This window comes from Danio rerio, chromosome 4 (genome assembly GCF_049306965.1).
Source record: "Danio rerio strain Tuebingen ecotype United States chromosome 4, GRCz12tu, whole genome shotgun sequence".
NCBI classification, from domain to species: domain Eukaryota; kingdom Metazoa; phylum Chordata; class Actinopteri; order Cypriniformes; family Danionidae; genus Danio; species Danio rerio.
In genome coordinates, this window is record NC_133179.1 from 40,959,466 (window position 1) to 40,974,581 (window position 15,116).

Sequence of the window (15,116 nt, forward strand, 5' to 3'; positions counted from 1 at the left end):
TATTAATTGCATCCTAATTGTTTGTTGAATCTTCTATGAAGAGCAGCAGACTGCCAGTAGTATTGTCCCATGCAGCTTTAATACAACTATATTTGCATATCTTTATGAATCAACTTAATAAACACCTGAAATTAAATATATAAAAATTAAGCATAAACAGTATAGTTTCTCTTGATCATTCTTGCTATAGCTAATGAGTTTTAGAAACACAGCTGTAGCAGTCAGAGAAACATTAGGATATAATAGTAAAGCGTCAAGAGCTCAAATAAGCAGCCTCTGATCTCTATGATGGTGAGGTCAAATGAAATATTTTAATAAAAAAATATAAACCTCTGTTCATTGTCAAATATTCTTACAGAATTGAAGTCAAACTGTAATCAGTGAAGCTGCTTATGCTATTATTTAATGGAGTTGTTTAATCCTCTGTTTTAATTCAGCTGGTTTGGTGTGAGGCTGTGTCTGTAGTTTTATTTCTTCCTTCAATTTCTTATTCCTTCACTGATTGTGCTTGTTAACAGCTGGTGTTCAACAGCAGGTGTCTGAATTCACTTATTTGTGGTCATTCCCTCTGTCTAGTGGACTAAACTAATTGACTAATTTAAGGGCCAGGTGAATGAGGGTGTAGGGCGAGATCAGACACTCTGATTAGTTTCTCTAATACAAGGGTTTTCTACAAAGGTAGATACATGTTACTCTGTGACAAGGAGGCAAATCAGCTTCTAATGCCGAGAGGGTTATTTTACCTTTATCTAACTCTAGAATTTTAACACTTTACTCTGAATTACCACAACACTTGAAATTTAACACCAATGAATTTGCTGTGTAAATAGTAACATATGAATAGTTAATTGTTTTGGGCTGCAGCCATTTATTTTAATTTCCAATAATACATTTTAAACTGAAATTGTATGAAATGCCATGTTATTTTATGTATTGTAAAAAAAAACAAGTTATTCAACACCATTTCAACTAATGTCAAGCAATTTTAGAATGTGACTGTTATGCATAATTACTGCATCCTTACCACACAATTCTTATAACAATTGACATAACAACAGTGCAGTTAAGGTCTGACCATGTCAAAGTTGTATCAACTGGAGCTTTTATACATGAAGTAAATGGGGTTGTTTAAATTGAAACCTTTTTGGAATAATTTATTTTTTGAACTTGAACTGTGCTTAGACAATGCATCAAATAATCAAGCAGTTTGTGGTTTTCCCTGTCTGATGCTTGGACAGTTGTGTGGAACCAGTTTCTCCTCTATGTATTTGATGGTTGTGCTCTTATGTGAAGTTAAGAAGAGAATGGAGCACAGTAATTCTAATAACTACATTTTACTAAAATCTATACTTTATAATTTAACATTTTGTTGAGATTATAATAACAGAAACTGTAAAAAGTATAATTACTAAAATTGTTACATGTAAGATTATTGCTATTATATTTATTAATGAATTATATAGTTATATTCAGATGAGTAAATACAGTATGTTTATAAAACCAGAAGTCCCTTGAATTTGCATAAGACTCTATTGTAATTATTTGCCTTATGATCGCATAACATGTTTTATTTTGTTATGGCATGGGAAAAGCCAAAATTCAGTCAGCAACTTATACAAACTGTTCTGCTTAATTTTAAATGTTTATGTTTCATTCATTGCAGTCAGCTTTTACAACAGTGATGCTAAATGAACAATTATCTGAACATAAAGTGTATCTTAAATGGAGGATTTTTCCTTTTAAAAGCTTCATTAAATAAGTGTTGAAAGTCATGTTCATCATTTAGAATTTTTTGGCACATCTGTACATACAATACAGACACCAAATACATCTGTACATGTTCATAAATTGTATGTGCTCACTGATCAGTGTTGTGGATCCTTTTATAAGAGCCTATTTTTTCTCTTGTAAATGATAACAATTTAAAATGTCTTTTACCATGATGATTTAAATTATCTTTTCATTTGCAACAATGTATAAACTGCCATAAGTTAGTCTCAATTTTGTGAGGCAGTGTAAATTAAATTAACATTTGTAGAGTGCATTTCCTCCATAGGCTTTTTCTTAAATCAGTAATATTATCAAGGTTTATTTTTGGAATTGTCGGTTTTGGCTTGTTTATTAATTTATTATTTTGAACAAAACATATAAAAGGTTACAGTTCAACCCATAGCACGGGTCAAATCTAAATGACAAAAAGCCTTGGATCCCCGCTCGATATAAGCTGAACTGTTACTCAAATGATCAAGCTTGTATATTGGACTTAAAATAGCAGCAACCAAAAATGATGTATATACAGTATATTATGCTTTTAGCAAAATAACAGACAGTAAACGTTGACCAATAAAAAGCTGGTAAGATTACTGCTGTTATTTATTTATTTTTTGCATATATTTTGTTCAACCTATTGATGGATCATATAATTTAACAACAACAACAAAAAGATTTAAAGGCTTTGTGCATGTGGTCCAAAATGTGTTTGCATGTACATTGTTGCACGTTTTTTCTTTTGAAAATTATATTATTTTTTCAAGTTTTTATAATTTTTAGAGCATAGTTCTACAGTTTCTATTATTTTAACTAAAAAGAAATAGTGTGCATAAAATGTACTCATTAAAACCCTCATAAAAGATAATCAAGCACAAACTTTGAACGTCATGAATGCAAAACACATTATCAGTCACATTGCCTTGCACCCCATGCGTTGCGACATCTCTGACAGTGAAAAGAGCTCCTTATTCTAGTTTAAGCTGGTCGCGTCTGTTTCCCAGAGCCATGCCTCTGTAATTTCAGGAGTTGAAAATTCATCGTATAGACGTCTAATAGAGGTAAGGAAGACTGCTCATTAACAAATAAAAAACGTTCAATCGAATGCGATGTTTAGCAGATGTTACGATCTTTCAAAGACGTCTCCGCGATGTACCTGTGCTATCTGGGTAGAAGGCCGGGTTGGCACCTTGTGTGGACACTGCTTTGATAGCATAGTTGTTAAAATAAAGTCTCATAATAACTCACAGTTATTACTCAAATAAACACAGTTTTACTTAAATGTCCATTTAAACTTTGGAAGCTTTTCTGATCACTTCTGTGTCTGCCTGAGAATGTGTATTCCTTGCAGACGCCAAAGGAGGCGCGAACCAAAAGGCACACTCAAAAACCGGTTTGGGGAGTTTTTGAGTGTAGAGTTAATTAGCACACAGTTGTTATCGCAACTGTCAAGTCATCCTTTGGATAGCCTTTTGCTGGGTGCCTGTGAATTGCTTTAAAAATTAAATCAAAGCTCAGACATGTAGTCACCAACCAATCTTTTAAGAATAATATGGTCTGTGACTTGTTCGGTTCTTGAACGATCCGTTGACTCCCTACACAAATCATGAAATATTTACACAAATATAACATTTATCAACTCAATATATCTTATGGACACAGAAACACACACATAAACCTCAAAACAACACAGATTTGGGAGGAACAAAGTGGCACATTTTAGGATATTTTTGTGCTTCAAGCAGATCATCAGATGTTACAGGCACAAATGACGCTCGTTTCACACACACACACACACACGCACACACACACACACACACTGCTACTGACTGCTCCTGCACAGGATTCTGGGTAAATCTCTCGTCAGTAGTCAGCTTAGTTTCACTGATGATCCAGAACACACAGTAAACCCTGGGCAGAGCGGCTCAGTGAATGTGGTCTGGACTGAGTGGATGAGGCTCATTGTGTCTCTATAGATGTTGTAAAAGATCAGAGTTCCTGCACTGTGATCCACAAACACTCCTATTCTCCTGCTGATCAGCTTTACTGGGAGATCAGTGTGTGTGTTATTGTGTGTGAATATGAATCTGGAGGAAGAGCAGAGTAAACTCCAGGACTGAGCATTACATCCAAACACACACTCAACACCTGCTCCCTTCCTCCTGATGCTCTTATATGACACTGATATCCACACACCATAACTTCCACTCCAGTCAATCTCCCAGTAACAGCGTCCACACACACTCTCTCTGCACAACACCTGATAAGCACCATCAAATCTGTCTGGATGATCAGGATACGGCTGATTCTCTTCCACACTCTTCACCTCTCTGTTCTCCTCAGACAGAATGAGACGAGTGTGTGCTGTGTTTGGATCCAGAGTGAGGAAACAGACATCTGAACACAGGAACACACACATTTATAACCACAGCTGAGTGTGTGTGTTTGAGAGAGAAAGAGTGTGTGTGTGTTCATGTGTGTGTATGTGTCTGTCTGTGTGTGTGTGTGTGTGTGTGTGTGTGTGTGTGTGTGTGTGTGTGTGTGTGTGTGTGTGTGTGTGTGTGTGTGTGTGTTTGTGTGTGAGAGAGAGAGAATTGTTTTAAAACTGTAAATCTCTTGATGGTGTTCATCATCTGTTCTGGTTCTTCTTGTGGTGAGTAGAGCAAGTTTTGCTTGAGCAGCTGAACAGTGAATGAGCCGCCATTTCAGTCTGTGTCTCTGACTATCGCCAGCTCCAGAAGAAACTCACACTGAGTCCAATTCTGTCCACATTTCAGGAAAACTCTGCTCCACATATCAAACTATTGTGTTCAGCGTCTACACTCCAGATAGCCGTGATGATCCACAGTCTCTCCATGTGCACAGAAGAGACACTCGTCATGGACACTAGAGTGAACAACACATATGAAGCGTTCACTGCCATAATCCCCTGCAGAATCCTCCATTGTAAATGCCCAACACGTTTGGTCAATGGTGCTTTATACAAAACTCTCCACACCGCTCTTCCCCTACAGCATCATCACATATCCATTCCTTCTGTTCATCTGCCTTCGTCTTCTCTCTGATCCCGAATAATCATCAGGATATCAGACGTGTGTTTGGACATGATGTGCTCTCTTCAACAAGCAGCTGTTGTCTTCATTCTGCAGGCTGTTCGCTCTGGCAGTCGCTCAGATATGTGTGCGCTGGCCTATAATAAACAGCAGAGTTCTTCTGCAGTCGGGTTATGTGCTCCATCAGGCACAGTCGTCTCAATAGTATCCTGTAGTGTGCTGTGCCCGATGTGTTCAGATCTTGTAGTGTGCGCACGTTTAAGAGTTGAGAGAATATAAGGCTCATTCCTGGCGTTGGCTAATAGTTCAGCTTGAGCAAACTCATGTTTAAAAGTGTGTTGATGATATTGTTAAATAGCCTACACAATGAGGCACAATTGAAACATTCACAACATCATCTTTTCCCACCTCAGCCATTAAAGCTTTATATTATTTTCATCTTTTATTCTTATTTGGACAGCCGTTATTCTCAACCCTGTAACGGACTAAACTGATAGTATTTCACAAAGGTTTTGCTGTAAAACCAACATTTCCCTGTTGCTCATGTGTCCCTCAAACCAGTTTAATGGCTAAAACATCACATTTCTGAGGAGTTTTAGATTCAGATGTGATTTAAGGTACAATTATACAACTTATGCATCTGTGCTCTCTTCATTTCTCTAAAAAAGCTTTAACTTTAGATGACTTACCTAAACCACATGTTCACAATGTCAGGCTTAACATGCTGGCTGGTCCTCAGCAAGAGGTCTTTCTATATTTAATTGTTTCTCTTAAACAATATGAATGTCACAGGGTGGAGAATACAGTGACGGGGTTGAAGACCGTAACAGGGTTGAGGAGACACTTTCATTTCAGTGTTAATTTGTTTTAATTAATGTGAAATTAAATCTAAGACTAAACCAGAACACTTCTTTATTTCAGTAAAACATTTAGGCATTGATCACACTGAGATGACATTAAAATTCATTAAACCAAACTACAGTCAGAATTCAGAACAGTGAAGTGCTGCAGGAAACTGGAGCGTTAGTAACCTTTACAAATGCTGATAAAGGCCTGTGTTCCCAACTATACTGCTGAACAGAACCTGCAGTGAACAGGAGCAACAGCTACATCATGACTAAACCTTTATTTCCTGGAACATCAAGAAAAACTGCAGCAGAAAACAGTCTTCTTAATGAAAATGCTTAATAATAATAATAAAATTATACAGCCAGACGGGCTGTTCTGTGCTCTGAGTATTTCAGAAACTGCTGATCTACTGGGATTTTCACACACAACCATCTCTAGGGGAGGAAATATCCAGTGAGCGGCAGTTCTGTGGGCGCAGATGCCTTGTTGATGCGGTCAGAGGAGAATGGCCAGACTGGTTCCAGCTGATAGAAAGGCAACAGTAGCTCAAATAAGCACTCGCTACAACCGAGCTCTGCAGAAGAGCATCTCTGAACACACAACACGTCCAACCTTGAGGCGGATGGGCTACAGCAGCAGAAGACCACCAGATATTCCTCAACCTTTTGACAGCTGAAGCTTCTTTATCGCTAATATTAATATGAATTCTGCCCTTAATGACCCCCTCTCTAACGTTGGCTAATTGTCACATGATATAGAGATGAGCAAATGAACTGTTTACATAATTAAAGTCTTTTTTTACTTCACATGTTCTGATTTGATCAGCTTTAACTCCTGATGAAACTCGTGACACATTCAATATAAAATCTGCTGCTGATACGGGCGCCATGTCTGACATAAGATTGTGTCACAGTTTCAGTGGAAACACTGCTTCAGATATTCTCTCAGTAACTAAATAAAGTTATAGTCAGTGTATATTTACTGAAATGTTCTCGATAAATTAGGAGAAAATCTCAATCCTGTTACAAGTTTACAACCCTGAAACTATGAGATGAGTGACGGGGTCGAGTGTGATGGGTTGAGTTACTGAAACAAAATGGCCGCTGCTCCTCGTGTGGTTTAAGAGAGAAGATCCACACGGCAGCAGTTAAACTAGAATATGTCATATTGTTTGGACATTAAGAAAACAATCATACTCCATCTTAGTTTTACGTTACAGGGTTGAATTGTTAAGCTTGACCGTACCCTTCCTAACCATAATAAACCTCAAAAAATGTAAATAAATGACAATATATCTCGCCTTCTTTTGCACCGTGCTGTTAAAGAGAGCTGATGTCACTTCCTGTCTGTGATGTAATAATACATATAAATTTCTATAGGTGGAACAATGCTAGCTTAATAGGGTTGAGTTTATATTGAGGGACATAACTCTGTAGCCTGTTTTTCATTTAAAATAAATCTTATTTTTAATTTTATTTTTATTTATCACAAGAAAATAACTCAAATAAATAGTTGTAATACTGAAAAAAATGTAGACACTGTGTGTATTTGATTAATTTGTTTCTACATGCAATTTCAGAGAAGTGCCTCGGGGACATGACAGATAGCTTTGGTTTGTGACAGAAATGTTGAAAGTTCTCCCAGTTCTTCTTCTTTCCCACCACACATTTATGCATGTGTAAATAATGCTCCACAGCTCCACAATCATTCCTCTGACTGTTAAAGCACATGTGAATCTCTTATAATCTCATCCACTTACTGCTTCAAGAAATCCAAGAGGCGAGGGTTGGGACAAATGCAGTGTTTAGTTTACATCCTCTAACATGGCTAGCGAGCCTCACTGATCTGGGCCACATCACTGTGTAAATGTTTTCTGCGTTGGGTTGAATTTATTTGAACCCTTTCAGAAACACATGGAGTCAGATGTGCTTCAGGCATCAGTGATGAGCCAGTCTAGATCAAACACAATGACTCTGTGGTAGAAGACTGAGTACCTGTCTTACTTCTGTCCTCACAGATAAAACTGAACAGAACGCCACAAACTTAAAGCAGGACTTCCAGGACTGAGAGAAATAAACAACTATTAACTGAAGTGAAAGCACAAGCGGCCGGCACTTCTGTTGACATACAGTACATGAAGGGCTCTGTCCGTGAGAGCAATAGTCTTGACCCCCCAGTTCTGTGTGACTTTTCTTGACGTCTCAGCATCATTCTACACTTTTTATACAAGTGAGCTTCCCCTGAAAGAAGATTTTATTAGTTTTTATTTAAGGCCTTGGTGCTTTCTGTCCAGCCAATATGTGTCCAGATGCAGTTTAATGTGCATGTCGATTGAACTCCTTCAGCATGAACCCATCAAAATAAGCGGAGTCAGCAGTGTGCTCTTCCTTCTGAAACATTACTCCATGCTCTTTAAGTTTAATGTATTTATAATTGATTTATTTCAAGAAAATGTTATTTATGAAAGTGTTTTTACCTTTTCTGTTAGATTAATACGATGAGCTTTAAACACTGACAGTTCTGAGATTTATAATGGCAACAAACTGCAACCAACAGTTCTGGTTCAGGGTTTAGTGGCGGCTTTCTGAAGTGGAGCGAGGAAAATGTCCAGAACACATCAGCTGACACCTGATCTCAATTCAGTTTAGAAACTCAAGAAATGTACAGTCGCCTTAGAGATCTAATGAAGCTGGGATATATTTATTATTCATTCATTCATTTTCTGTTCGGTTTAGTCCCTTTATTAATCTGAGGTCACCACAGTGGAATGAACCGCCAACTTATCCAGCACATGTTTTACACAGCGGATGCCCATCCAGGTGCAACCCATCTCTGGGAAACATCCATACACACTCATACACTACTGACAATTTAACCTACCCAATTCACCTGTACCTGTAATCTTTGAACTGTGGGGGAAACCAGAGCACCCGGAGGAAACCTATGCAAACGCCTGGAGAACACACAAACGCCAACTGACCCAGCCAAGGCTCGAACCAGCAAACTTCTTGCTGTGAGGTGACAGCACTACCTACTGCGCCACTGTGTCGCCTTCTCGGAAATCATATATGCATAAATGTAAATATATTAAATGTGACCTCCTGTACTTTTATTTTGGCATCCCGGCGCTCACCCTGGGGCTGATGTGTTCAGACTCAGCATCAGTTGAACATCTTTAATCAGCCGCAGGTCATCTAGAGCAGCTTTAACACATGAGCTGTTCACACTTCTGTATGGTCTATATCAGAAAGAGGGACGGTCGAGTTCTGCTGGAGACCTGCACATAGAGGAACACATGGACATCAGACTGCTGATCAATCTGCACAGGAGACGATGAAGAGGAGGAAGACAGATGATGGAGGAAAAGCTGAAATAAATCTATTATCAAGGGAAATATTCAGACAGAATGATGAGGAGTTTAGGATGAAAATAAGAAGAGACGACATTTATATAACATTAAAATATTAGTGAAGACAAATAAACACGTGTGTGTGTGTGTGAGAAACAGAGAGGAGGAAGTGATGTGAACTAGACTGAGGTGAGGACACACTCGACTAAACTCAACACTGACATTAATGGAGTTCAGGAACAGGATTAATGTGGAGACTGTAGAGTTCTAGAGAACATGTTAGATTTGATGGAGGACATATGCAAGAGAAAAGTAAAGTGGCTGCAATGCAGTACTGGGAAACACCCACACAGTCTCACATTTACACACAAATCAGGGTAAATTAAGTGAAGCTGAAGTCAAAACTATAATAAAGATACAGACAGAGAGTATGAGGCAGGAACACTGGGATATAAATGACTCAGGAAGACATCTGTATACAATCCAATGGTGAATCTGTGAAGGAAGAGAAATGGGGAATAATCGGAGTGAGGAAATGATCTTAACCGCTTCAGAATAGCACATCCAGAACTAAACAAGACACTGTGTTTATAGAGAAGCACACACATGACTTATACTCACATTGTAATCAGTGTGAAACATGTGCAGCATGTAATAACAGAATGTCAAGATTATCCATACAAAAGAGAAATATTAATTTACTCTGGATTATATACTAGAGTCAGCATATGGAAACTACAATAATTAATGTCTGAAATAATCTGGTCTGTTAGAAAGAATTTACAATTTTAACCGGATTTCTTTGTTTAATCAGCGATTTATTTCCCTTGAATTTATGGTGAGATTTTCCCCGTGTCTCTCTCCATGTTAAAATCAGCCAGTCCAGCAGGAGGCGGTGAAGCACATTATAGTTTGACAACCGCCAAAATACTGAAGAAGTTGACAAACCGAAAGCGCCAAAAAGCTCACATCGTGTTCCTGCTGCACAAGAGCGTCTGTACTTCTGCATGTGAGTTTAACACTTCTACATTACGCTGATTGGGGGAGATGATTAAGGCTTTATATGTGTATTAGTGTGTTTATAAGCGTGATTTGTAGGACTGTCTGCTCCTGAAGTTTAAAGACTTAAACGCCGATTAAACACAGTCCAAACACGGTCATTTCAACAATATAATGGGTTATTTTTATCTCTTGAAAGTGTTTGTGCAATTCTGTATCAGGTTGACTCGATAATATCACACCATTCAGCACAAAATAAACTTTAAACAGAGTCAGGAAATCGAAAGTGAAAGCAGAGCTTCCGTTAACCGGAAGAGTGCGGATAATTCTTAAACTGCATTAACTGTCCCCATCATTTCTTCCTCAAGCAAATGTGTAAATATTAGATCTGTTCAGCAATAATGTTAATTGCATTGGCATATTTATCTGATGTTTTCCCAGCAGGCAGTAGTTGATCAAAAATCTATTTAGTTTCTTATGACTGCATGTACACTAGCAGTGGAATTTACTGCGATGTGAAGGGGCGCCACCTGAAATCTTGCCTAGGGCGCCAAATTGATTGGGGCCGGGCGTGCTGGTAACGTTTCAATACTAACTAACTATTAACTAAGCAAATAAATAAATCAAATAATAAGTTAATAGCTGTCTAAAGCAGAAATTATCGTGACAGACAAACTGCATTAATGTTTATCATTTTATTTATATATGCTGTGAATGCAGTGAGATGACTGAGACTCAGTTTGTGGTGTCCCTCATCATGTGGTCTGTTTCAGTGTGGTGTTGTTTGTGGTGTCCCTCATCATGTGGTCTGTTTGAGTGCGGTGTTGTTAGTGAAGTGAGCATTGATTGCTATAAAGTGTGCTGTTCTTCATCTCAGTATATTGTCATCTCCAGGTGATGGTGAGCGGCTGATTGTTTCCTGAAAGCTCTGCTAATGTCTGCATTGGTGTTTTAGCTGCAGTATGGCAGAGGAGCGAGTAAAGGACTCTCTCTCAGAGAAACACAGGTATTGACTCTGTTTTTACACCATTATTTTAACACTTTCTCTTAAAAACAAAGACCAACAACAATGCACTTATTTGTGTTGCTATTGCCTGATCAAATGATGGACAACGCTTCAGTTTACAGCTTCAGCAAATGTGTTTAGATCATTCTAGATTACAGACAGCTTTACCAGAGCTCAATATGTGTCATGTGCAGGGCCAGACGGAATCTGCGGGCGTTTTTTGCTATTTCTGTGGAGAATTTTGGTAAAAAAATCTGTGGATTTCTGCGGAATGATTTTTGGAGTATCATGACTAAAACTTTAATATGTGAAATAAATAATACCTTTAATACTTTTATTTAATGTTTAAAATGCAAATCCAATATGATTCACTTTATGTGTTAAACAAAGCAAGTGTCTCATATAATATCTCTACTAAAAGACTGAAAATATGACTGTTCAAACTGCATTGTGCATAAATCTGATGAAAATTTTCATATTAGTCAATAATATTACTTTAATTAATAAAAAAAAAACTGAATAAATACAGATTTACACACTTTTACTCAAGTAAATAAACATAATTAATGATGGGCTAAAAATCGGTGGAATTCTGCGTGCACAGATTCCGTGTGGGCCTAGTCATGTGTCTGTTTACCCATGATATCTGTGTAGCAGACCTGATCAGATAGACTTTCAGCCAACAATTAGTTTGTGCTGAAATAAACTACACAAACTCATTAAACTCTTAAAGTTTGTCCTGCAGTTTATTCCTCTGGTGTGTTTGTGTGTTCAGTGTGAGATCAGGATCACGTGTGTGCAGCTCCGTGTCTCTAAAGAGTAACCGGTCTAAAGACAATCCACCAATCTTCAGAGAGAAAACACAATCATTTGCCAAAAGGTATGAATGATTTTTTTTATCACTTGTCAGTCAATCTTCTAAAATCACATTTTTTTATAACAATAAATAAAGTACCACAAATTCATTTAAAAAAACTATTATTATCACCCTTAGACCAGGGATGGGCAAACTTGATCGTCGAGGGCTGGTGTCCCTGCAGAGTTTTGTTCCAGCACTAGTCAAACACACCTGAACAAACTAATCAGTGTCTTCAAGATCACTTGAACTCTATAGGGAGGTCTGTTTGAATAGGGTTGGAGCTAAACTATGCAGGACACTGGCCCTCCTGGATCAAGTTTGCCCACCCCTGCCTTAGACAGTTTGTAAGGTAATTAATATTTAATTTTTTATGGTAATGCATTAGCCTAATGAAACTGATCTTACACCAAAACCCCCGTTAACCAGGTTTCCAACTATTTATAGACCTATTTAAGACCCTTTTAATATAGACTAATATTAATATAATGACAAATGGCACCAAAACTTCAATTGTTGCTTTATTAAACTATAAAGAAATATAAAATAAAATACAAGCTAACTTTGTTGTTATTTTTAGACATCCAAAACGTGAACATTAATTTCTAGTGGCAGATTTAGTTTCTTATGCAGAGAATCTTTCAGTAAATTATAATATATATATACAACAGTTCTGCCTGGTTCTTGAATCTGATTGGCTGATAGCCGTGTGAAATTCTGCAATAACAGCACTGGTCCAGCTTCACCCTTCTGTATTACTCCGCCCACATACAGTAACAAGCAGAGGACCATCTACAGTTTGACAAATATTCCTGCTGTTATTTAGTGGAGAATGTAGTTGTTTAGATTGCAACAATGCAGTTTATTTATAAGGATAGTGCCTATTTTAAAATATTTATAATTTCTGACATAATTTCTAGTTCATAAGAAATAACCTTCTTGCAATACACAAGTGGCTCAGGTAGTGCAGCTCATCCTGGATGGCACTTCAATGTGAACTGTGGCAAGAATCATATCGATCCTACTATCAATTACGTTCTGCTGCCTGCAACATCCTCCAGCATGACTGGTGTGATGTGGGGTGGCATTTCTGATGCAGATGCAGTGTTCGCCAGAGGTAGCCTGACTACCATTAGGTACCGATATGAGATCCACAGACCCCTTGTAAGACCATATACCTATGCTGTCGGGCTCTTCCTAAAGCAAGACAACGCTAGACTTCATGTGGCTGGAGTGCTATCGGTTCTTGCAAGACTAAAGCATTGATTCTATGGACTGGCCCGCTTGTACCTGAGACCCTGAATCAAATTGAGCACATCTGGGACATCAAATCTCGTTCCATCCACCAAAGCCACATTGAACCACAGACTGTCCAGGATTTGGCAGATGCTTTAGTCCAGGTCTGGGAGGAGATCACTCAGGAGATCATCCACCACCTGATCAGGAGGATGCCCAGAAATTGTAGGCATGTGGAGGCCACGCACTCTACTGAGCCCCATTTTAACTTGTGTCAAGGACTCTGCATCAAAGTTAGATCAGCCTGTAGTGTGTTTTTCCTCTTCAATTTTGAGTGTGACGCCAAATCCAGAACTCCATGGGTTAATAAATCGGATTTACATTAATAATTTCTATGTGATTTTGTTTTCTGCACATTCAGCTATGTAAAGAACAAAGTATTTAATAAGAATAGTTCATTCCTTCAGATTTAGGATATGTTATTTTAGTGAGCAGTGTATTACTGTAATGACAAATGACAAACTTTTTTATTTGTAAAACTATAGAACAAATAAAACACACAGGCTTTTTTAGTTATTATTTTTTTGACATCCAAAAATTAAAATTCGGCATGATTAAGGACATTAATGAGCAAATAATGAACATTAAGAGTGATACAAGTAATGCTTCTTTAACTTCACTAAACACTTAAACTTATCTAACACACATTCAGCTGCTATAGGAAGAGGCAACACAAGTGAAGAATAAAGGTTTAACCTTAGCTAATTGAGCTCATAGGAAATTATGAATGAATGCAGCAGATTATGATGCTTCTATTCCTCTGGTGTGTTTGTGTGTTCAGTGTGAGATCAGGATCATGTGTGTCCAGCTATGTGTCTCTGAAGAGTGACCGGTCTAAAGATGAACCACCATACTTCAGAGAGAAGACATCATCTGCCAAAAGGTATTTTGTGTTTCACATTATTGCTCACACATGGACCGTTTTGAGTATTTTATGTGAACCAACAATACAGTAAAGAGAGTCATTCCTGAATGAATCAGTTGTTTGAGTAAATCAAATGAATCAATGACTTTGGCAACTCATTTAGAGACACCTAGTGGCAGATTTAGTTTCTTATGCAGAGAATCTTTCAGTAAATTATAATATATATATATACAACAGTTCTGGCTGGTTCTTGAATCTGATTGGCTGATAGCCGTGTGAAATTCTGCAATAACAGCACTGGTCCAGCTTCACGGTCCGTGTATCATCCGTTCATTTGATTATTCCTTTTATTCCGGAAAATGAAACATCAAAAAAACGATGAATATTTCATTTTTCTGTTTATTCTGTAGGCAGAAAAAACGGAAACTCATCTGTTATTCTGCTTATTAACTTAAAACGAAATATTAAAACAAACACAAAACCAGAACGAAATAATGAGTCAAAAAATTGTGTACTTTTTTGTTTGTTCGTTTGATCAAAAAAATGAACACAGCGTGGGCGTGCATCATTTATTTTCTGGTTTTAAACGGAATAAAGGAAAGGAAGAAAACTGCAGTTTTTCGGTTTTTCTTTTGCTCACAAAAAAACGAGATTTTGGCTGGATTTTCGTTTTTTGATTTAAGGTAGGAAAACGAATAAATGAGTTTAAAGTTCATTATACACATGTAGGCGGTGCTGAAACGCCAACTTTCCTCTCATTGGTCAACCAAATCGGAGCTTGTGACGTCGCCCTCAAAATAAAAGCCCTGCACCCAGGCTTTTTATTATTATTATTTAATTAAAAATAAACTAAGTTTATATTCTATCATTTGAACCACACACAGTTAGCAGGTTTACACTCATTGCGTATGTATAAATTAAATAAAAACGTAAATTAGTAGTATTATTAAACATTTGCCATTAAAATAAATTCATAGTTCGGTGCTAAACTTGCTGCTGTGCACCTGATGCTGAGCAAAGATAGCCATTTCTGAGCAGCACCTGGTTTGCATGCGCTGTAGGCCTAAATAATAGTA

At 37.5% G+C, this 15,116-nt stretch overlaps 2 protein-coding genes across 3 annotated transcripts in view; one reads left to right on the forward strand and one right to left on the reverse strand.

Annotated features, from left to right (window-relative positions):
- Positions 1-15,116, reverse strand: part of LOC110439461 (uncharacterized) — a 1,085,403-nt gene that overhangs the window by 944,645 nt on the left and 125,642 nt on the right. The window lies entirely within an intron of this gene.
- LOC137490922 (protein NLRC3) overlaps positions 9,960-15,116 on the forward strand; it is a 59,448-nt gene continuing 54,291 nt past the window's right edge. For both annotated transcript variants that reach the window (XM_073947450.1, XM_068219915.1), the window contains exons 1-4: positions 9,960-10,027; positions 10,912-11,023; positions 11,799-11,903; positions 13,957-14,058. Coding sequence is in view for 1 of the 2 variants with exons in the window: in XM_068219915.1 (XP_068076016.1) it covers positions 10,980-11,023; positions 11,799-11,903; positions 13,957-14,058 (251 nt within the window). In the remaining variant the exon portion in view is untranslated. The remainder of the gene's footprint in view (positions 10,028-10,911; positions 11,024-11,798; positions 11,904-13,956; positions 14,059-15,116) is intronic.